Raw genomic sequence first — 22,923 nt, 5'->3', positions numbered from 1 at the left:
TAAACCCCTTATAAACTGTTGTAGGTGGGACTATTTTATAAACTGATAATAACCAAAACAGGTCCATTTACCCTCTGAATGGATAGAAATGTCTCACAGGAAACATATAAACTGTTAATATAATAACATGTGAATTATTGAAATGACGTCAAATTTGTATTACATATTAGTTATACTGCATCAAGTGAGATTTTCTTCTTCTTCTTGTTATTATTATTATTATTATCATTATCATTATCATTATTATTATAATCATTATTTGTATTATTCTCAACTCACTTTCAGAACCTTTTATCATAGTTTTGATGACATTTTCCATCAATTCCAACTTCAGCTGCTGAATGCCAAACGTCCCTTTACTCTCCTCTGCTTATGCACGGTGATGTCCTCTCCAAAAAAGGTTACTTGAGTGCTGATGATGTCTCTTTGTCCTTCATTTCTTTCTTAGCAACTCTCTGAGCAATCCCATAGGGCACATGACATGCCACTGTCCCCAGCTCCGCTGCTCCTTCCACATGAAACATCTGGTCATCAAAGAAAATATGTGGTCGGATCTTCTCTAGCATGGGACCCTTGGGTGCCCCTGCCAGAAAGAGAGCCTCATCAATCTCTAATCCCCATGAGCGAAGAGTTTTTAGGGCTCTGGTACCAGAACTGGCTGCGCTGCGAGCTGTCACCAGGTAGGTGCGGATAGGGCAGTCCATGCGCTGGCCTTTGCCATAAAACTTCTTCTGCAGCTTTCCTAAAGCCTCCAGGAAGCCCTTCAGTGGCCCCTGCAGACAGAAGGGAGAATACAGTCAGCCCACTGTGCGCTTCGGTAGTTTTCTGTGTACATTTGGTTCAGGGGACATTATATTCATATCTGTTAAAATCTCAGCCAAGTGAACAAACTGTGCTCCATAAGCAGTTCACCAAGTTAAAGGATAATTTCAGTTTATAATAACTTAGGTCTTACTTTCATAGCTTCATAGCCATCGTTCATCCACCCAGGCCTAATTACATTCTACTCACCAAATTAATCCCTATGATCTTGAAATGCTGTGACAGAGCAAAAAAAACTAACTTAACAAATATAAAACTACGACTCAAACTGGCTGCTGTAACCATCACAGTTTGACCAATTTATTTGCTCAGCCTTGACCAACTGTACTGAATACATTTGTGCATGCACACTGTTGTCCTCCTCAATTAAGGACTATTGTCGACAACTCGGGTGTGCTCACTTCGTCTAATTGCTTGTTTCTTGCCATGTCAGATTTAGTTGTAGCTATAACACCATGTTCACAGATCACACAAATTATTATTCTGATTGAAATTAAGGTCAAAAGTAATAATACCCAGATTTTAGTAACCCAGAATTGAATTTACTGAATTTAGTATATTTTCAATAGCTGCTTCATACTGATAATTGTCACTCTGTGTATACTGTACATGGTCCAGTGGCTTGTTTTCGTGTGCCTTCTCGTGCTCAAAGAACTTGTCCAGTCCGTGGGCCTTAAAAATGCGTTCGGACTCATCAGAGAAGAGGACGGCGTCGCCATCGAATGCAACACGTAGCTGAGTCTCCGACACTTCCTTCATCTTCTCTCGGGTGAACATGGTGGCTGCTGCTATACCTGATTCACACACACAGTACACACACATCTTACACTTTATGTACACTGACAGAGTTTAACCGCTGTTGAAAATCGGTTCCACATCACCAGATCTTAGCAGCACATATCACACACTATAATGGACTTCTGGTGTTACACTCACTAACAGTTTGTTAGTGAAATTTGACTCTGTACTGACCTTCCTCCAGAGCTTCTCGAACCTTTGATGCATCAGCAGACAGGTATAAGTTAGTGTGGTAAGCCTTCAGGTAACCTATGGGACTGTTTCCCCCAGTCATACAGAAGCGCTCGATGAACAACTCTGCAGACAGGAGGAAGCAAAAGTTCAGTCAACAGTCACTATGCATAAAATTGAAAATGCTGAGAAGCCAACTGATCACAGTATTCACACAAAAAGGTCAACTGTTTAGTAAAGATTTGTAAATGGGCCACGTACGTTAGTTATTGTTTAATTTCTTACTTTGTACACCACTCATATTTGCCTAGCCTGTATATTTCTGTATGAATGGCAATGTAAGTTAAAGGACCAGTGTGTAATATTTATCTATTGGCAGAAATTGGAATATAATATTCATGATTATGTTTTCATTGTTACCTAGAATGAGCCTTTTACATCTACATAGGGAGGAGGTCCTCTTCCACAGGTGACACCATGTTGCACCACCTTGTTTCTACAGAGGCCCAGAACAGACAAACCAAACATTGGCTCTAGAGAGGGCCTTTCACAAGTTTTGCGGCAACAATATGTTCTCTCTCATACTTGAAGGGGTGCAGGGGGGATATTCAGTTGGTTGGTCACCGCTAGATGCAACTAAAGCCTACACACTGGTCCTTTGAATGTTGTTCTCACAATTTTCATGAATAACATTTAAGTACCAGGTATTCTTCCATGCTTCCAACCTGAGATAGATAATGTTTCTGCAATTGTGACAACAAGGAATAAAGATTCAGGGGTACCTATTTTTACATTCATTACCATAACATAAAACACTGGTTGCCAGCAATGTGTTTTACTTTATGCAGCAGAGCAGGGAAAGGAACATTGAACCCGGTGTGATGTGAAAGCAAAGAGCCTGAGATCTTGTCTCGGGCAGTGCAGATTTTTCCGCTTGGCTTGACTACATCAGTGGGCGATGGGTGTGGGATCCCCGATTCCCATCACTTCCCCATGGGGGACATTATGTGGGTTGTGGACCATGAGAAAGATCCCATCATGACCAACGGCAGTCCCTGTTCATTGACAGGGAGGAGGATGACCCCTTATATTGAATGGGAATCGGTGGATACGCAGGGCCTCATGAAGGAAATAAACAAAATAGCTTCAGTTGAACCTTCATCACAGAACAAGAGATTCTTAGAGTACAAGCCAGTAAATTTTCCTTTCCTTTTCTCTTGGTCTTTGTCTTCTCTCTTTCTCTCACCGAGTCAACAGAGGATACTGTGATGTCTTGAGTAGATTTCATGTACACTTGCGTGTCTGTGTGACTTGGAGAGGGACACTGGGTCATAAAGTCATTCACAGTGTGGGAATAGATAGGACCAGCTGTACAGAGTCTACAACAGTCCAGCCATCCCTCAGTGTGTTTCTGTGTGTGTCAACACATGGATCTGTGCTTGGTCTTGCACTATGTCAGGAGATCACACAATGAAAACCCACAAGTTTTGTGAAATTGATACCTACAAACTGTCCAAGTAACCACATTAAACACATACAGAATGCTTAAATCCAGTTCAGTTTACAGGCTTGTTATTGATCTAAAAGGAAATAAAAAGGGTCAACCCTGCTGAGTTGATGGTTCGACAGCTTTCACTGAGCAGGTCAGAAAATCAACTGCATCAGCGAAGACTGGTTTAGAGTCCGTGACAAAAAAGGGGAATCACACATGAATGAAGTGTCTAAAATTGACATCTATTGTCAACTTAAGCTAAATAATATTATATTGAATAAATGGAGTGTGCGGATGAGTGTAGTGTGTAATGCATGCAAAGAATTTATGAAACCCTAACCAATCTGGCTTGTGGAGGCCTACAGAGAAGAGAAGAGAAAGACTCTGTTGTCCTCTTCAACTCTGTCTATTGGCTCCTGAGCCAGGATAGCAAAGCAACCACACAAGCAGCAGGCGGAGAGAGAGAGTGACATCACAGAGTAAATAATGCACTGGTTGGGGACTGCTTTCTGCTGTGGATTTGTCACACTAGTGAGTATTTGAATAGTATATGTTGGATTGACTCGCAATAAACTGTGTGCGGGAGCACTGCAGCACACTGCAAGGGGAAAAGTCACCTATGTAACAATGTGGTTCATTCATGTGTTTTTAGTTATTTTGTCTTTAACATATACAATAGTGCTGTATAGCACAGAGAAATAAACTGAATCAGATTTTGGAGTGAACACTTGCTAGTAGAAACAATTAGTTGTTGGTTTTGGTCTTTTCATTGGATATTCTAACAAAAATAAAATTATAGCACCACACTTAAACTTTAAAGCTTACATTATTTGGTATTCAATAACAAATCTCTTTGATCTTTATCCATTGGATATGAGAGATTATTGTAAAGTGATAAAAACATCACCCTTCATTAACAATTTACCAACCATTTATGACTGTAGATATGATGCCTTAATTAAAAGAGTGAGATCTTAAATAAAGAGTCCAGAGTTGCTCAGATTATATACCTTATGCTGAGCAATAATAAATCTCCCAGAGAACAAAAGAGACTGGAACAGACTGTTTGCACAATTAAATGCTGTAAATTAATTGGTGTCCTCCAGTCACCTTTTGTTCTCTGGAGGTCTGCTGTTCTCGAACTGAGAAACACTCAATTCAAAAGCAATTTGCCGGATGACTATGTTTCAACCGCAGTAATAAAGGTTAGTGACCCATTAACCAGGGGTTCTTCCACTACTGTAAAATGTTCCATTAAGTCTGCAGTTTTGTCATTGTCCAATGAAAACCAGACATCTCTAAAATGTGATCGAGAGAGAGCAGTCTTGTTTATTTAGCTTAAAGGTTCTATGTGAAATTCAGAAATTCCCTCTCATTAGTGAAAGCGGTGGCCGTTAAGTGAGCTACAGTCAGCAATAATATTATATTACATGTAAACCTTCAGTTTATCGAGAAAATTGTAAGTGCATGAACACCGTCCATCAAAAACATCTGTATAAGCATGAGTGTTTGTGTGTGTGTGTGTGTGTGTGTGTGTGTGTGTGTGTGTGTGTGTGTGTGTGTGTGTGTGTGTGTGTGTGTGTGTGTGTGTGTGTGTGTGTGTGTGTGTGTGTGTTTGTGTGTGTGTGTGTGTGTGTGTTTTCATCGTCCCTGTGTATCAGTAACTCACGGTGGTGATTAATGGTATTGATGAGTCGCAGGCCAACATATGCGTGGTTATTGGTCATGAGCACCACATCAAAGAGCTCCTCGCTCTCGGGATAAAGCTCCCTCAGTTGAGTGTTCACAGCCTCCAGAGCCTGGGAACAAGTCCAAAACAGATTTGAGCTATAAAAAAGATCATACGGAATCCCTACAGTGTGTTTGTTTGAGTGGGTTGGTGTTTAACATTAATTATCCATCCACCTCCTCCAGAGTCACATCCTAAAACATAACACTGATACCAAGGAATCACTCTAAATTTGGTTTGATGTAGTGTGTATGTGTATGAGTTTTTGAGTGTGTGCTTGGATGTGCTTGTGTATGTTTCTCCACCTCTTCCTCTCTCTGACCTTGACAAAGGAGAAGGCAGGGCCGGGGCTGAGAGGCTCCGTTTCATGTTCCACCTGATACTTGATGTACTCCTCCATGCCTTGCTGCTCGTAAATCTGCTGCTCCTTCTCCATGTTGAAGAGGACTCTCGACGACACAGCGATAGTGATGGCATTCTCCGGCTTAGGCTGGAGGATCAGAGGTTAAATATGTCTCATTTTCATCCAGCTTTGGTTCAATAAGAAGAGTTTATTGTGTCATACAACCAGGTTTCATTGTTGCAACTGTTCTTGAAATTCATTCATACCTTTTTTTACTAAGCAAAACCTTGTGGAGAACATTATTAATGTTCTCAGCAGTTGCATAAGGATAATGAAACTTTTGCTTATTTGCTGACTCTGACAGTTCCCAGTAGACAAGAATAATTGAATAAAGGCTTTATTGCCACTGCCAGCGGGTAATCTGAGTGAGCTGATGTGACAGAATAGAAGTGACAGTGTGATATGAAATACTTTCCTCTCCAAAACTCTGATAGTGCATGCACATACCAGAAATTGCTGACACCTGTTAACTCTTTGGAGGCCCAAAATATAACACAGTAATTATTGTTACTGTAAACATAAACTTTTTGATCATATTTTGACTAATAGCCATAAGAAAAGAGTGCTAACAGTAGTCATTTAGTTATGTTTAATCATTTTAGAAACGAGATTAATCAAAGTTGTCTGCCATTTACAGATGGAATCTGAGTGAAAATAATTATCTGAACATGACCAATTACTTAAATTACTTAAGAAGTATTAAATATTTGTGCTGGACTTACAACAGTGACAACTGTGTGCATCCTGCCAGGGCCTGAATCTGTAGTTGTAGTATTTGTTTTTGTATTTGGATGCATCTTCTTCAGGTAAGAAATCCAATCGAATCTTTAGGGAGAGCTATCCACCTGATCTGAAACAAGATCCCTTTATGCTCTGCTCAGTTTCCAGCTGACCCAATAAAGCCTCACTGAGCCTCTGTATCCTGTTTCTTACAAATAAATTTCCGCCTAACTTTCTGTTCACTAACTAAACTGAAGGTCTGCCACACTCACAATTACACTCTCCTACTGTAATGTGCCAGACCCGGACTCAGATAAAGTTGAAAGGCCAGTGTGTCTGTCTTCTCTCATCTGTCATTTATCACGTGGCATCAGCGGGTTCTGTGAGATAAGCCGCCTCAAATAGTGAACACAAATGTGTGTGTGCAGGGCCAAGAAAGAGCAACACAACCAGCTCCAAAGTGACGACAACAAGATTAAATTCACCCTAGATAAAAAATAAAATAATCATTATTGATTATTCTTGTCCTCATGTCAACACAACAATTTGAATAAAGACAAGAAACAAACTGTGACTGTCAATGGATGCTGCATGAGGCTGTAGGCATACTCACTGGTTTAGGTTTCCTGGTGGGGGTGGAGGGCTTCAAAACTATCCTAGCATCTTCCCAGGGGGCTCGATTGCTGCTCCTGCTGTTGCTGCCATTCCTGGTCAAGTCCTGTCCACCAACGGTCAGAGTTTGTCCGTTATTAAGATTCATCTTACCTCTTCAGCTCACCACTTTCCTAACTCTCCCAGGTCCACACTGAGTCCCAGTGTGTCCCTTGATTGCTCTCTTTATAGTCTCCCCCTCTCTGGCAGGAGTTCCCAACAAAGTCCTTACTCACTCTAGCACATTAGCAATCTGAATTCAGTCCTGGTGCACTCAGGAGACAAGATCAATCTGACTGTATCCGCAGAGCCACTCAGCTAAATGCTCTGAACAAGGCAGAGCAGGCACGAGATGTTGCGGAATAAAAAAGGGATGGAGAGTAATTCAGGGAAAGCACAATTCAAGCTGTTAGTAGTTCTTCTAATCTCTGGCATCCTGCATATTATATTCCTCGATCAGCTCCTCTGTGCTTGTCTTTCTCTGTGCGTCCCTCTCTCATACACACGACCGACTTCAAGCCATTTTGCATCCTCCCCCTTTTTAACCCTTTCTGTGTGCATTTTCCTGGAGCATCAGCAGAGCATGTGATTGAACCTATGTGACAACTGGTCGCTGCACCCTATTGGATAGAACAGGCCGGTATGTCAAAGCGCTACTGTGTCATGATGCTTGTAATGTATTCATGCTTCACTTCTCCTAATATAGAGGTGGAGTCTTACATCTTAGGAGCAACCGTATTTTCTCACACAGTGCAGTAATAGTTAATTTAATAAGAAGATGGTTATTGTTTTTATTTTAAATGTTATAACTACAATAACCGTTTAGGTACATTTTATCCCATCTGATCTCTACTCCCAACATACACTACCACTTTCCTCTTCCTGCTCAGCAGTGTGGGAAATGGAGTCCACCCTTGGTCATTTGCTTCTCACTGTGGCACTAATGATAATGTCTTCTTCCTTGTGTAAACCCCTGCAGGATCTTTCCATGGATTGAATTACAGAGCAGTGGTCCCAGTTGCCAGGCAACGGCCAGGGAGTCAGACTGGCTGGGACGCAAGGATCTGATTGGCTGTTGGGACATGAGACTGCATATAGACCCCTCTAGATATGGCATCAGTCAGAGAGACAGGTGATGCTGTGAGCAAAGATGAAAGTTTAGATCTTGTTTTGAAGGTTAGGGTTAAATATTATTAACTATGCTTTTATCACAACAAATGGGCAATTTACCAACTGCAGATGGTTTCTGGGAAGATGATATTGAGCAGAGATCCATGCAGGGACTCAAGGAACAAAAGGATATTAGAAACTCAGCCTGCTGCAGGATACATCCATTACTGCCATCATCTTTATTTACTTGTCAGCATTACAAAGGTAGCAAATACAAACTATTGACATCAGGCAACACTTTTTTAAATAAAGGTGTTAAATATTTCTCTTCACTACTTTTCAGTGTGATGCTTCATATATTTTCCAGGCACTGAAATCCAAATTGTATTAAATTACAAAGCAGCCAGGGTTGATTATTATCTGTTCAATACCTCTAGAGACAGCACACATGAAACCAACAGTGCAAAGTACCATTTGCAATTGTGCGTGTGTAACCAATATAATATTATAGCTGTCTGGCTGTGACCGCACTCTCCTCCAGTCTCTCCAGAGACCAGGCGCAAAGAGCTTTTATCGATTGACTGGAAGAAAGATTATGTGTCTTTTATTGTCTGTCACTGTACCATCTGAAAAAGCATACAATATACTGTATCTGTTCCCATGATGAGTATTAGATATGTTGGACATAATTAGAAATTAAACATACAAATTAATTAGTGTGTATAAACACTTATGTATGGATAGATTCCTGAATTAAAACCATTTAGATTAAATCTGAAAAACACTTGCTACTTTGCTTGCTTCATCATTTAAAGTCTCTAAGTCTGGTGGTATTAAAAGTACAAACATTTATTGTATTGCATGCTCATGTCCACTAGAGTGTAGTAGAGGATAAGTAAGCCTTTCAACCCTCTAGTGTGGTCACAATGGTTCATTCATTCCTCTGTGTCCTGAAGACAAAGAGGATATGAAAGAGAGACTTCTGCTTGTCTGAGAGAGGAAGTTGTTTTGAAATCCTGAGTGTTTTGTATCTTAACTCGGAATAGTAAAATATACTCCTTTCTACAAGGACTTTTAATGTGTCTGTGAGAATAAATTTGAATTACTGTGAGCCAAAAAACTTAATGTTTCAGTAATAATATAGGGAACATTGTGTTTCATGAAAGAAAAGGTTTTAATGTGTGATAATTAAACGCTTCACGTAATGTACAGAAGTGAAAAGAAGAGTAAAACATTTGCTATTTCTGAGACAAAGCTTGGCTCTGCCTTTGTGTTCTGCTTTCCTGTATGAAGCTCATAGGGGGTTAACAGGACATGGAGACAGTTGGGCCGCACCCACTGAGCTGATTTGAATAATGCCGGCATTTGGCGCGAGGCTCAGAGGAGTCGGCCTTTCTTCATACAGGCTGTGACACCACTCCCCTCCCTGTGCACCCTGGAGTGGCGGGAAATGCTTGACAGAAAGAGAAGCTGAATTATAGAGAAGTATATCTGTACTTGCTGGACTCAAGAAGCTTTTGCACATCTACTCTGTACATGCAGTCATTGGGTTGCCCTGGAAAGGTGTCAGATACAAATGATACCTTAGAAAAGGGACAGAGAAAAAGAAAGGAGGAAGAACAAGCAACACGCCCCCCTCCCTGTTTTGGCGCGAGACGGATAGAGAGATAATGCTCTCTCAGTGGTAGACTGTGGGTGGAGACAAAAGCAGGCATGAGTGGAGTGGGACAGAACAAAGAGGGTAGCAGCCTGGACTACCCCCTACCCCTTATCAAGGCCCCACCCCCCAAACACACAGCCTGAAGGCTCGAAGCAAGACTGATGACTATAACCTTAATCAGTCCTTCAAAGCAACCACTCAGGCTTGTTTGCCATCCCCAAATTCTTTGTTCTTTTGAGGTTCTACTTGATTTTGGCTTGAACCCCTACCCAGTTTCCATGCACATGTATACACACACACACACGCTATTAAACACAAGCAGAGGCCAAATCTTCCTTTTTCTCGTTGGGATAAGAGTTGGCGATTGTCCATGGTAAAGGACTCATATGAAGGTCATTTCATCACAGACCATTAACGGCATCCACACTGCACTCAAGTGACATAATTGGATTTGTTGTTATTGGCTTTCAGAGAGGCAACAGTCTAGATCCATCCCACCCTCCTAAATCTTTAGTGTAAGTGGGTGGCAGCTGACTGAGCACTAGCTTCTTTTCGTCAGCGAGCAGAAAAAGCAGAGCAGTGGTTCCTCTCACTTCCTGCCTCCAATGGCTCGACACAAAAACAGGAAGTGTGTGTTGCCTGTGTATTTCCTTATAACAGTGTCTGTCTGTCTGTCTGTGATTCACACACAGGCACATAGTGTGGTAGAGGGAAGCAGGGCACTGATTATTACATAAGCTCCACAGTGGTGGTCACTCAGGCCTTGACTACAACAGCAGTCACATTCAGAAGCAGGCTGAAAAGAAGGAATTGTAACCATGCAGAACAAACAGAGGCATCTATACACTATACATTCACCATCTGATAACAGACAATCTGATAACTGACTTTGTATGGGTGTGTATGGGTGTTAGTATCTGCATTTTAAGCATTTAAATGTATATTGATGCAAATACACTCTACATATACACTCTTACACTGCAGTAATTGCTCAATAAATTAGCTTTTGATGTGTTTGTGGTGGGGGGTGCTGATTAGTGGGGGCCTGACTGAGGTGGAGACAAAGACCACAAGCAGTAAAGTAGAGAGATCTAGAGGGGGTTATAGTGGTGGTGGGGCGACAACGATGAGGTCTGCAGGGGGTTAAAGGGGACAAGGGAGGGGTAAAGCCCCTCTCTCAGTAGCTTGGGGGGTAGAATGAGGTGGGGGTTGGTGGTTAGTGGAACTCAATGGGACTAAATTCAAAAGATGCAGCAAGTGTCCCAACTTCAACTGAAGCAACCTTACACCGCCGGGCCTAACAATGGAACATCTGCTGGCTGACAAAGCCAGCAGTTCACTGTGAGAGCAGCAGTGGCTGTGTTTTAAACTGCTACTCAGTGGATAAAACCCCCTCAGCACTAGCAACAGGTTTCAACATATTCCTTAGATCATAGATACTTGGCACCGAATTACTTCCCTAGGCACATCTGATTAGATTGCCTCACCTCATTTTGAAAGCATAAAATACTTTTTAAATGTGATGTAGAGTGTAAGTTGATTCTATTCAAAAGTAGTTTGGGATCATGCTGAATTGCATCCCTGTTTGTGCATCATGTCCTGGTTTCAGAAACCTGGATAAGTATTTTTTTCAGTTTTGAGAATGATACTCATCTCAAATAAAAATCTAGGTACTGTGTCATACAAATATCTGATCTTGCTGAAAGTATACATTGACCTGCTCCTCCCTATCGACTCCAGTGACTGTGCCACCCTCATTCTTCTTGACCTCAGTGTGGTGTTCGATACTGTGGATCATGACATTTAAATAGACCTGTACAGGGTTGGTGTTGATGGTACTGCACTGAAATTATTCCTATCCTACCTCAAAAATAGAAGCTTCTCTGTCAACATAGGCAATTTTTCCTCTTCCCTAGCTCATTTCTCCAGTGGAGTCCCAAAAGGTTTCATCCTAGGTCCCATTCTTTTCTTTATATACGTGCTTCCTTATAGTCAAATGATTTAAAAAAAAAAAAAAAAGAGAGAAAAAAAAAGAAAGAAGTAATTTCCTTCCACTGTTATCCCAATGACATTCAGCTTTATCTCCCACTGAAACCAAACAGCCTGTCCAACCTATTCAGCCTCTTGAACTGCCTTGAGGACATAACGTGTTGGATGGAACAAAACTTTATAAATTTGAATGTAGGCAAGTTTGAAGTTGTCCTATTTGGCCCTGCTGATTCCGTCAAAGTGATTATAGACTTGGCAACCTGTCCACCCTTTTGAAACCCCATGAAAAACCTAGGTGTGATATTTGATTCTGCCTTTAAGTTTGACAAGAAAGTTAATGCAGTAGTGAAAGCCATTTTTTCCACCCTCGTACTGTTGCCAGAATGTACGGAGTCCCTCTGGTGACATGGTCAAAAAAAAAATTTGATCGTGGCCACAATATAGCTATAACGTGTTAACGTACGCACGTTATACCTATTTCGTGGCCACGAATTAGTATTTTGTGCGCACGTTATACCTATTTCGTGGCCACGAATTAGTATTTTGTGTGCACGTTATACCTATTTCGTGGCCATGAATTTGTATTTCGTGCGCACGTTATACTTATTTCGTGGCCACGAATTAGTATTTCGTGCACACGTTATAGCTATATTGTGGCCACAATTTAATTTTTTTTTTGACCATGTCACCAGAGGGGCTCCATAAGAATGTGTGTCCAGTGTTCCCCTTGAAGCTTTGTTTTGGCCTCAACCAGCACCTGGGGGTAAAACCAAGCTTTTTAGATGCTAGATACACCACTCTATTTACCAGCATGTTGCTAGCCTTGCCTGTCTACCGTTTACTGACTATAAGAGTTGTGAAAATGGACCAAAACAGAAAAGTTGTGGGCTAAAAAAAACAAAAAAACAAAACAATGAGCTGAAAGTCACAAACATGCTCTGTAGAACTGAGGGGAACTGCAGTCAGTGTTAATTCTTTTGTGATTTTGCCGTCACACAACCCCATTCACATAAAAATGTTCTTTAAAGCAGCTCTAAGAATATTTTACTTGAATTTTATTGCCTGTTGCTCTTGTCTCACAGTACCAGAGAAGCCAAACTCAACAGTGAGATTAATGCAGCAAGTCCAGGCTTCCAGACACCCAAGTGACTTCATCCCCACCAACTGAAGTAAATTAGATGGTACAGAAATGACAATGAGAGGATGAAAACAGGAGTCAAAGACAGGTCTGCAAAGAACCAAACACAAACTGGATACTGTTGAATCACGTATACAGGCATATCAATGTGACCACAATATCCTGAATATAATCAAAACTAGAACACTAGTGTGCGTCTAAACATATATTGCAAGATACTGCCATCTTAAATTGTGCACACTCACCCTTTCTCACACTGTATGTGTGTTAGGAGGGGTGGGGGGGTTGCCAGGATGAGGGCAGCACAACAGTTCTCACTACTGAGGCCCTCTTACCCCCTCTCTCCTCCTGCTTATCCATTAACCAGCACCATGGTTACATCAGCACAGCTAAAGCTCCCTCTTACATCTCCAGTGGCCGAAGACCCTATAGAAACAAATTACTCATGTTTGTTTCTATAGATCCCAACACAAAATGTATGTGCCCTTTTTTCTCTTGTCACCCATTCTTAATTGCCAGCGTTACTATCAGCGGCTCATGTACAGTGTTGGCTGTGTATTCGTTTGTTTATCCAGCAACTGTTGGACAGTCCATCTTTAGCGTGGTTGTGTCATAGGTGCAGGTCAGAGAGTTTAGTGTGAGCCACTGACAGCTCACGCAGTGTGATGGTTTGAAGACCTTTTGATGGGTTCATTATAATCAGAGCTGCAGTGTGTCTGAGCCCAGATGGCAGCAGTGTTTACACTAACGGGATTAGGATTAGCTCCAGATTAGACAGGCGAGTTGAAAGGCCTGCTCCACTGACACGACATGGCAGCCTGGCCCCACGCTACCCCTCCTGAATTTATCTCAGATACTACTAAACAACAACAGACAAGATAGCTGTCAACTGTGGAGGGTAAGGAAGGTGCTGTCAGAAAGTGGCAGCCACAAAAAAAAAAGCCTGGGAGACTGTTGTGCTGCACAACAGGTGCCACACAGGAACTGACACCTAGTGTGTTTATTTGGTTTTAAGGCAGACCAATTTGTTTGACTGGCTGAGGTTTAAAGTAAAGCACTGCTTTTAGCTAGGGCCAGATGTATCCAGAGAGAGAGGAACATATACAGCCTGTTCCCACTGAATCATCACTGTTATGTAACACTGGCCTTAGGATGGGGAGGGTGAGCAACGCAGACAGTGAGAGAAACTGAGCTCAGAAGACTGACCTAGATCAGCAAATGGTGGAGATAAGTACCTGAGGGGAGGGCCAGCAAACCATTCCTGAGGGGGGCTGTCAGGGAAGAGGGGATATAAAGAGAAAGACTGGGAAACATGAAGTTAGTAGCAAAGACAGAGAGAAACAGGTAGACAGGAGGTTTTAAAAAATGTGTCTTGCATGCCAGCGTATTCATGGGTTGTTGTTTTTTTCAGTGGTAGGCTCACAGCCTCATTAGGTTCAGATGGACAGTAGCCGCACAAGCCCGGCTGAGTTCCAGTGACACAATCAGGCTGGAATGTGGGTCAGTAGGCAGAGAGATGGAGGACTGCGATCAGGGAAAGTTTCTGTAAGCTTGTCTGTGTGTATGTATGTGCCCCCACAAGCAGATGTGTGTCCCTCTGTATCTGCATCCCTTTCCGCTTATGTTTTCCACATCTTCCTTGACCGTCAGCTTGAAAATAGAATAAGGGGAAGGGTGTGTGTTGAGTGTTGAGTAAGCCTGGGATGGCAGTGATTGCACTTCTTTTCTCTCCAGCTGACTATACGACTCCCGACGAGCATGTAGCTGCATGAAATATTTTCACACAACCTGAACCAAGTCTCCTAATGGGAGATTATTCAATTCCTCTACAGCTCATTCTTACACAGCAGATCACAAGTTATCATAAGATAAGCCTATTTCTCTTCCGCCTATATTATATGTCCTATATTCATGCACATGTAGGTCAGAGATAAGCAGCCAGTTCAACCATGCTCTTAGAATCACAAACCAGTGCTGTCTGTTTATGGTCCGTTTCCTCCTCTGGCTCACTGTGTAAACATGCAATGTATACACGCCATACAAGTCAGGCCAGTCAGAACCCAACCAGTTAACATGGTGGAAATATTGCTCAATGTGCCTGTGTGTCTGTGTGTTTTTTTCTCTTTTAAAATGCAGAGGTAAGAGATTCATTACAGCGTCAGCGAACGGGATGTTAACAGTTGCGAAAATGTAGCCTCCCTCTTTCCAGTAACACTGATGTACTTTATGAGTTGCTCAATTAAATGCCTGCCAAAGTAAGTTGCAATTCACATCATATTATTCACTTTTCAAACTGCAGATTAACACTTGTTTGACCTGATTGGTGGTTTTTCAGCAAGAAATGCTGGAGGGACGAGTATGACTGGTGGTGTTCCTTTCTTATCTGCTTTCTCCTTTACTGCCAGTGTTAGCAGGTAGTCATTGTTCTGAGGTAATGCAGTGTGTGCCAAAGGTAACACATGCACAAACACACTGATTATACATTCACTCTCATACAAAAATGAGGTCATAGGAATATTATTAGGGTGAAATTAAAGTAAATTAGGGAGGGTTACACACCATCATACATACATTAATGTGTTATTTCCTAGGTTGTCAGTTTTATAGTAGCCTTCCAGGGAACATTCTTCTCTTATCTCACCTAGTTACACATCCCAGATCTACTTTGTTAAACACAATTTGAATAAATTAGCCTATTAATCATAGACGTTAAGTATTCAATTAAAGCATTTCCTGGGTATTATTGTGTGCTAAAGCAGCATGATCCTTTAAATCTAGCAAAGAGTGAGCTATAAGGTCTTCTAACCTTCCCAAGTGTCACAGCCAAGAAAAATATTTTCAGAAAAGGGAAGATCATTCAGATTGCTTTTTACACAAGTGTGTGTGGTGTGTAGACAGAAGTGGTATAATATATATGGCCACCAGCAAAGCTGTCAAATGCTGTCCTGCCGTCTTGGGAATATGTATGACGCAGCAGATCCCCTCTTACACAGCGGATATATGTATATTATAGTGGACAGAAAGGTTGAACTGTTTGGGACTAACTTTATCATGGAAAGGAAATGTAACCCTCAAATGTGGGAAAATAAAAGACATATGGGGTAAAAGAAGACACCCACGCTCTGAATATGTGTGTGAAAGTGATCACACATACACTTCAGGAGTTGATCTGTGTGGGCGTGACGTGAACTTGAGAGCAGACAATCTGGTTGAGCAAGTTTGTGGAGTTTAACCGTCAGTGCAGAGCATCCCACAAGACAAAGAGATCCTCTTACCTCATTGTTTCCTTTGGGAAAAACGTCCCCATTTTTTGAAACATAGAATCATCATAACCACTAAGTGTTTATGGTCAGCATTAGCACACACACAGCTGCTATTGAGAACCTCATACCAGTTTGAGTCATTTTTATCTTATAACTCCAAAAGAACAATCGTAATCTATGAGTCCAGAAAATGATTTGACCATATCTTTAACAATCTCTTTGGGTATTTCAAGCCTGTTTATTTTTTTCAAGCATGTTTACTTTAGTTCCCAAAAAAGTGATAACATGGAGATATGATCTTTCCCCAAACACCAGCAATATTCTCATTTGCATCCCCTGAAACACTCTGTGTACTGAACATTTTGCATATCTTTGTTGTATAATGTTATTGTCATGATTTGAACCAGCAACTAACAATTAATCTTAAGGAGAAAGTCTTTGAACCTCGACTACATTATTAAGTTAATCATTGATTTCCTATTGTGCTGCCTCACTAAAGATGAATTCATAGTTGGTAGGTAACAGGAAACGTATCAGACAAGTTACTCCTATCTGGTCCAGGACCTGATATCTGATTGCATTTTGCTTTCACTTCCTGATGTAGTATACAGTACAAACAGCCCAGCAGCTGCAGCTGAGGCCAGTCAAAGGAGTTGTCTCACTTGTTTACTGTGTCTAGACTTGATCATAAATCCACTAAATCCTGTATACTTGATATGCTGGATAAACTGCTCTCAGTTCACCAAGGGAATGTATATATATATATATATATGACAAAGCACTGAGTTCTGCAGGAATCTTATAAAGATTTCTTAATAAAAATGTACTAAAGTCAAAACTGTTGTGGTCATGTGTTGCTCTCATTATAATCTATTGTAGTTACGATCATCTAACTGAGCCTCCTGAAACAAAAAAGTTGATTTTGTAAAGGAAATATACAACCGTGCCAGGAAATAGTGCCCTCAGGGCTGAAAATGAGGCCCTGAGAGTGAACACAGGCAGGTCAAACACCAACCAATCCCAGCCATAACAAGGACCAGTGAAGTGTGAGACGGTTGGAGTTCAGGGTGTGTCTGACTCCTCTGTCAGGCTGCGCTTGAATGAAATGGTTGTTTGAGTTTATAATATAAATGACTGGAGCTCAAACTTGAATCATCCAGGCATGCAGAGACTCATCAGTGAGGTCATCAATAGGGCAGCATCATGCTCATGCAGGAACTCACTTTCTTATATAAAGAATTGCATATTATGCAAGACGTTAGTACATGCTAGTCCATTTAGTTCAGTTTTATCCAGAGTGAATTCCATAAGGGGAGCAGTGTCTTGCTTACGGACTGAACTCAAAATGCTGTAAAGCCAGGTTAGTGTTAGTTTTAGGGTGTTGGCGTGCCTGTAAAGGTAACCACAGTATACAGTATGTCCATGTGGGGATTTTGACATGACAGTTATAAATTCCACTGGGGCTGAAACAAGGAAATCATACTTTTTTGTACTCTTGGATTACTATTTAAAGTCCCTGTCTGCTAAAAACTGTGCTTTTCTTCTTGTTTCTTCACTTGGATGTTCGACCCTCATTGTCCAGAATGATGCATGTGCAGCATTTGACACTAGATAGGCTGATTTCTCATTCATCTGTTGTGCTCACCTGATATCTGAGGTTAAAGTGTGTACTTTGAAGCATGATTTTGTGACATCACATCCAGGGGGAGCTGCATCTGACCAGCATGAAAACCCACATGGAATACAAAACAAGTAATGTTAGTAAAAGGCATGTCAAATAATAAATACAATGGGGTACAAGGGAAGTCCCATCCAATAATTTAGAAATCGCTAAGGCACTTTCACTTTTTTTCATTTGCAGGCCATTTTACAGCCATGAAGCAGTACTCTTCTGACTGCATACCTGTGTGAATAGCACTGCACTGGATACAAGCAGCAGTCCACACAACCTCTGTCTCCGGACTCAGGGGACTGTTCTAAAGATACCGATTGTACTGTATGTGTGTGTGAGTGTAACCTAATTCAGAGCACATCAGGTGCCCAGCATGCAGCAGCCACTGCAGAGAGGTGGATCTACGACAGTATCACACACTCACACTTCAAGGGCAAGTCTGAAGGACAAGCTTTGTCTAACCTTCTTCAAACCAGCAGCTGGTGCATAAGACACACTAGTTTATACAACAGATACCGCAAAGTGACACAGAGGTGAGAAATTTACCAGTTGGCTAATTTTTTTATGATCTGCCCTCATTCAAAGCTGGTTTGGGGGGGGGGTTCTGGAGAGGCAGTGCCACATCAGCATGTGGTGGATCTTCCCCATGCTGTCAGTGCGAGGAGTGATGGATCAGCGTTATTTGTTACATCTGCCTGGAAACTTTAAATCAGGGTTTCACTTTGGTGTGAATTTCCTTAGTTGGACATAGAAACAAATAGACACTAGTTTTGAGATGAGCTCAAATCCAATCTGATGGCGAGGTCAAACTGTTCTGATGCAGGATTGTCACTTCAAAAAAACAAAAAACAAAACAGAGACTTGTGTTCAACAGTGTAATGTGTTTTATTTAAATAAAACACAAAGAATTCGGGTTTGTATGCAAATGTGGTATAAAATTTAATGTTGCTGTTAGCATGCTTAAAATCAACCAAAATCAGGAGAAGCATTGTAATTACAAAGTGACGTGTGAATAAAGTACAGCAGTGCTATTTATTACTTTTTTTGTGAATTTTTTCTTATTTTCTTAACAAAATAGATGCTCCTCGGTGCCTGCTGGCACGTCATCCAGGAGGAGAAAATTTCGATGCCAACTCTTGATTTTTGTCTCCTTCACCAGGAGTAATAAGCTATAATTTACTCAACATTTTGTACATCAAGCAATCAGCCATTAAACAATAAACAACCCTGTGACTGACTCACTCATTCATATGTACACAGCAAGGCCTTTTTACAATTCATTCCAATGTAAGTGTGCAACGATGAAATGAAGACATTTCAAAGCAACACACACATTCCACACAAATTTCAAAGGCTACAAATTCACTATCACACGGGTAAACTATTAACACGCTCTGCTCTCATTTCCCATCACAGCATACCAGGAAACATCTTGGTCATAGCTATAAAAATCAATTCAATTACCCCCTGTCCATGACTAAGACACTGTGCAACAATAAAAAAAAAACACAGCACACTAACTGCTCCTCCCCAATAACAGGTTCATAGGGCAGCACAGTCAATTCATAGGAAGCCCACAGCATTTTTCCAAACAAAAAAATCACAACTATTTACATGAGGCATATTGTTATATAAAAATGGTAGCTTTTCAAAAGTGACAGATAACTTGAGGGAAAAGTTCTGGTCTGTTTGAAGCAGTTTGTTTTGGAAGCAGCCTCAAGAGCGCTTCAGTTCAGATAACCTGCGGAGAAGCTGCTGCTGTCGGGCTTTGAGGCGTTTCCTCTCCTGGACCTGCCGTTTCTCCCTGGTGTGCAGCTCCGTGAGGTACTCTGTTGCCTGAGTCAGGATGGCCACCTTCGGAGTCTTGGCCGACACCAGACCAGGGATCTGATCCCGCAGGGCGAGGAAGCGGGACCTGAGGTCATTCCTCCTCTTCCTCTCCAGGAAGTTGTGGTTCCTTCTGCGGTCCGTGTCTTCTGTGTCTGAGTTCTGAGGGGACTCTGATGGGGACGATGTCTGGGAGACACAAGCTGATGAGCTCAGACGCTGACTGGACCCTGTGCATGTACGTTTGCTTTGGGGTTCTTCATCATACTCCTCTTCCTCTTCTTCCTCCTCCTCCTCATCATCATCATCATCATCATCATCTTCTTCTTCAGCTTCTGGCTCACTGTCTGGGGAGCGGGCGGCGTAGTTGTGCTGCTGCCGGTGCACAGACATGTGGAAGCGTTTCGGGCAGGGGTCTGCACGGACCGTGATGGTCACTGGTTTTCGGACATTCACCAGCCGCACCCGGTTCTGCTTGCTCTCCACAGTGACAACATCAATTTCCTCTTCATCATCTGTGATCACATAAGGAAAAACAACCATATGCCCATCAATACACATAAAGAGAAACGTGAGCGTTCTCTTACAAATTAAAATTGAACTAAAAACCAGCTATGAGGAAGTGCATTCCACAGTCAAGCATGCAAATTACTATTGCCCAGTCTGAGAAGGGCAGAGCAGGAGCTGAGGTGTTAACAGCAGTGGTCATTCATGCCAAAACTTGCAGGAATTCAAGCTTTTGTCATGGAGTAAAGAGCATTCATCAACAATTTAAATGAGGAGATCTGCGGGCAGGGGGCATTCCCTAATTTGGGTAATCTGAAAGAGTTGCTCTCATGGTGTAGTAGTAATAAATCAGCAGGACTCGGTCACCCCGCCCCTCTACCGCACTCTGACTGTAATGCAGAGCCAGTGGATGATATTGAAAGGGGGAAATTCAAGCAAAAGTGATGGGGGCGCGGTTTTTAAATGACTGCATGAGCTTTCAGAATAAGCATGCCATTGACAAAGCAAGAGTAAAATTGTGCTTTGAGGTGACTTTGCTGCACTTGATAACCTCGCTGCACCAAAGACCAGTTATTATGCAACAGCAGAGCAGCTTTCTAAATTACGCATTGTTAGAGGGCAATATAATCCCGAGGCTGGGGCAGGGTGGGGCAATTTAGAGCATGACTGCTTCCTTACCAGAGGAATCAGAGCGAGACTCGGAGCCAGACGACGCCGGCTTCCTGCAGCTGCTTGCCGGGAAGGTGAGAACAGCTGCGGGGTCGACGCAGTCTGTCGCCGAGGTGGCGAGAGGGCCACCGGGGGGCGAGACGCACTGCGCTTTGCTCTGTCTCACGGAAATGTGTGCCACCGGGGGGACGGCAGTCTGTGCCGCAGCTGACAGTCTCCCGTTGACCTTCTCAAGCTGCTTACTAGCAGAGAAACTACTCCACATGCAGTCCTGGATGATGATGGAACTGAGGTTGCCGAACAGCTCCTCAGTGTCCGGGATGAACTGACCCTCGCACTCCTCGTCCTGTCCCAACACGCTGGACAGCCAGCTCAGCTTATGTCCCGAGGAGAGGTGCAGAGCAGCACCGCTCAGAGTCCGGGTGGGAGACATGGGAGGGGTGGGAAGCAACTCGAACTTTTTCCAAATGTCCTCGCTTGGTGCCGTTGACTTGTAAAAATCCTCCTCAGTGTCAAAATCATCGAGAAAATAGTGCTGATAACAGTCGAACTCCATTTTTCAAGCTGATAAAATCCTCAAGAGTTTATCCCCAAAAATGATCAAATGACACCAATGGCCTCTGAAGAACAACCTGAGGAGAAATATCCAGTAATTAGCCTTGATCTTATTTAATTAGTTTCCACCAGATATGATCACAGTTCTAATATCCATCTAATGGACTATTAGGATAGCCCACCCCCCTCTCTACATTCTACAAATGGGACCACATTAATAATTGATTGCATCTTGCGGATGCTCTCTTTGCAGTGATGGACTGAAACTGCCCAGCCACACAAGGTTATTACATAATGTAGTTATATATAGGCGTCAACTATAATTCATTGAAGAGGAGAGAATATGGGCTGTGTGCAGACTTAGTTTTGCAGGACTATCCTGCGTTAAACTCACATGGCTGCATTTCCTGAAATGTAGACTGCGCTTTGTTCCATGTGAACCGGCAAAGCAGAAAAGTGCTTCACAGTCACAGGGAGGAATCAGCCTCTTACAAAGCCTTCTATTTCCTCAACTGAAACTTTTACAGGAACATACCAGAATAAAACTACTCACCGGCTCTTAGTTAAATCCTAATGCGAAATTCAGGGCATGGAAAATCCCTCGGCAGCCAAAGAGCAAAGTGTCCACGGTGGAGATCAAGCGGATAAAAGCTGTCCGAGTTGTAGCTGGATCCACACATGCAGTGTTTCCACCCAGTCTGTACTTTTGTTTTAGTTTAGCAGTGAGAGCAAAAAAAACATGCCGGGGCTCAAACAACAAGCACTAGTTCAGTTCCGCCCCACAATGTGTAATAGAAAGCCGCACAGTGCGTTTTTCGCGCCAGTGAGATATCCTGTTATAAGGCGATAAAAGTACAGGGAGGAGCCTCGGAAATATCTGCAGCGGTAGATCCGGGTAAGCCCCTTCATTTGCATCAGAGGCAGGGGGAGGCGCACAGCCCCGCACAGCCCCGCCCAGTCTACACCAACAATTATGGTCACATGAACTGATGAGGATCAATAGTATAGTTGTTTTATTAGCAGCAACAGTAGTAGTTATTGAAGAATCAAGCCATTAGTCATGTACACAAGTAATTGTAGCTGCTCTATACTTAAGTAGGTTATTATCATTATGTATTATACTTTAAGGAGCTTATTGTAACTTTTATTCCATTACATTACCTTTCACAGCTTTAGTTGAACAATTACTTTATTACAATTTTTACACACAAAGATACACTTGATATTAAACTGAACATAATAAAAAATAATCAAGCAACAATTCTGATAACTGTTCAAAGGCAACTATCAACAGAAAATGCCAAATATAGTCCCAGCTTCCAAAAAGTAAGGGTTTGCTGGTTTTCTTTTACTATTTTCTGACACTTTATAGATCAAACAATACTTATACTACTATAACAATAATTAAAGAAATTAATCACCAAATGTATCAATATTAAAAATAATTGTTACTTGCGGCTTTTATTATATATGATACTGTACATGTCATATACGTTCTTTGCACAATGAGTACTTTCACTTTTGATACATTAAGCACAGGTGCACATGCGTTTGAATGTAAGACTTTTGCTTGTAATGCAATATTTTTTAAATTGCGTACTTATGTAAAGGATCTGATTACATCCCTGCATTGACAAATGATACTATGCATAGCACTAAATTCATACTTTAATTTATATGCATATATCCATGCATTTGAGATTGGCTTCAGATTCAGCACTCGACAAAATGACTGTGTCCTCAGGTC

The 22,923-nt window shown here is 41.9% G+C and overlaps 2 protein-coding genes across 2 annotated transcripts; both read right to left on the bottom strand.

Annotated features, from left to right (window-relative positions):
- Positions 1-401: 401 nt before the first annotated feature.
- Positions 402-6,895, bottom strand: LOC134000976 (cytosolic 5'-nucleotidase 1A-like). The gene is made up of 6 exons (XM_062440505.1): positions 6,749-6,895; positions 5,335-5,502; positions 4,953-5,082; positions 1,795-1,917; positions 1,432-1,616; positions 402-773 (listed from the first exon to the last, which is right to left on the bottom strand). The coding sequence occupies exons 1-6, from the start codon at positions 6,893-6,895 to the stop codon at positions 402-404; spliced, it is 1,125 nt and encodes a 374-aa protein (XP_062296489.1).
- Positions 6,896-18,485: 11,590 nt separating this feature from the next.
- Positions 18,486-21,937, bottom strand: LOC134000928 (protein L-Myc-1b-like). Its single transcript, XM_062440447.1, has 3 exons — positions 21,730-21,937; positions 20,631-21,253; positions 18,486-19,960 (listed from the first exon to the last, which is right to left on the bottom strand). The coding sequence occupies exons 2-3, from the start codon at positions 21,175-21,177 to the stop codon at positions 19,335-19,337; spliced, it is 1,173 nt and encodes a 390-aa protein (XP_062296431.1). The 5' UTR covers positions 21,178-21,253; positions 21,730-21,937; the 3' UTR covers positions 18,486-19,334.
- Positions 21,938-22,923: the final 986 nt, after the last annotated feature.

This window comes from Scomber scombrus, chromosome 19, assembly GCF_963691925.1.
Source record: "Scomber scombrus chromosome 19, fScoSco1.1, whole genome shotgun sequence".
Taxonomy (NCBI): domain Eukaryota; kingdom Metazoa; phylum Chordata; class Actinopteri; order Scombriformes; family Scombridae; genus Scomber; species Scomber scombrus.
Note: the sequence above shows the minus strand (reverse complement) of the source record. Positions and strands in the feature narration are given on the sequence as shown.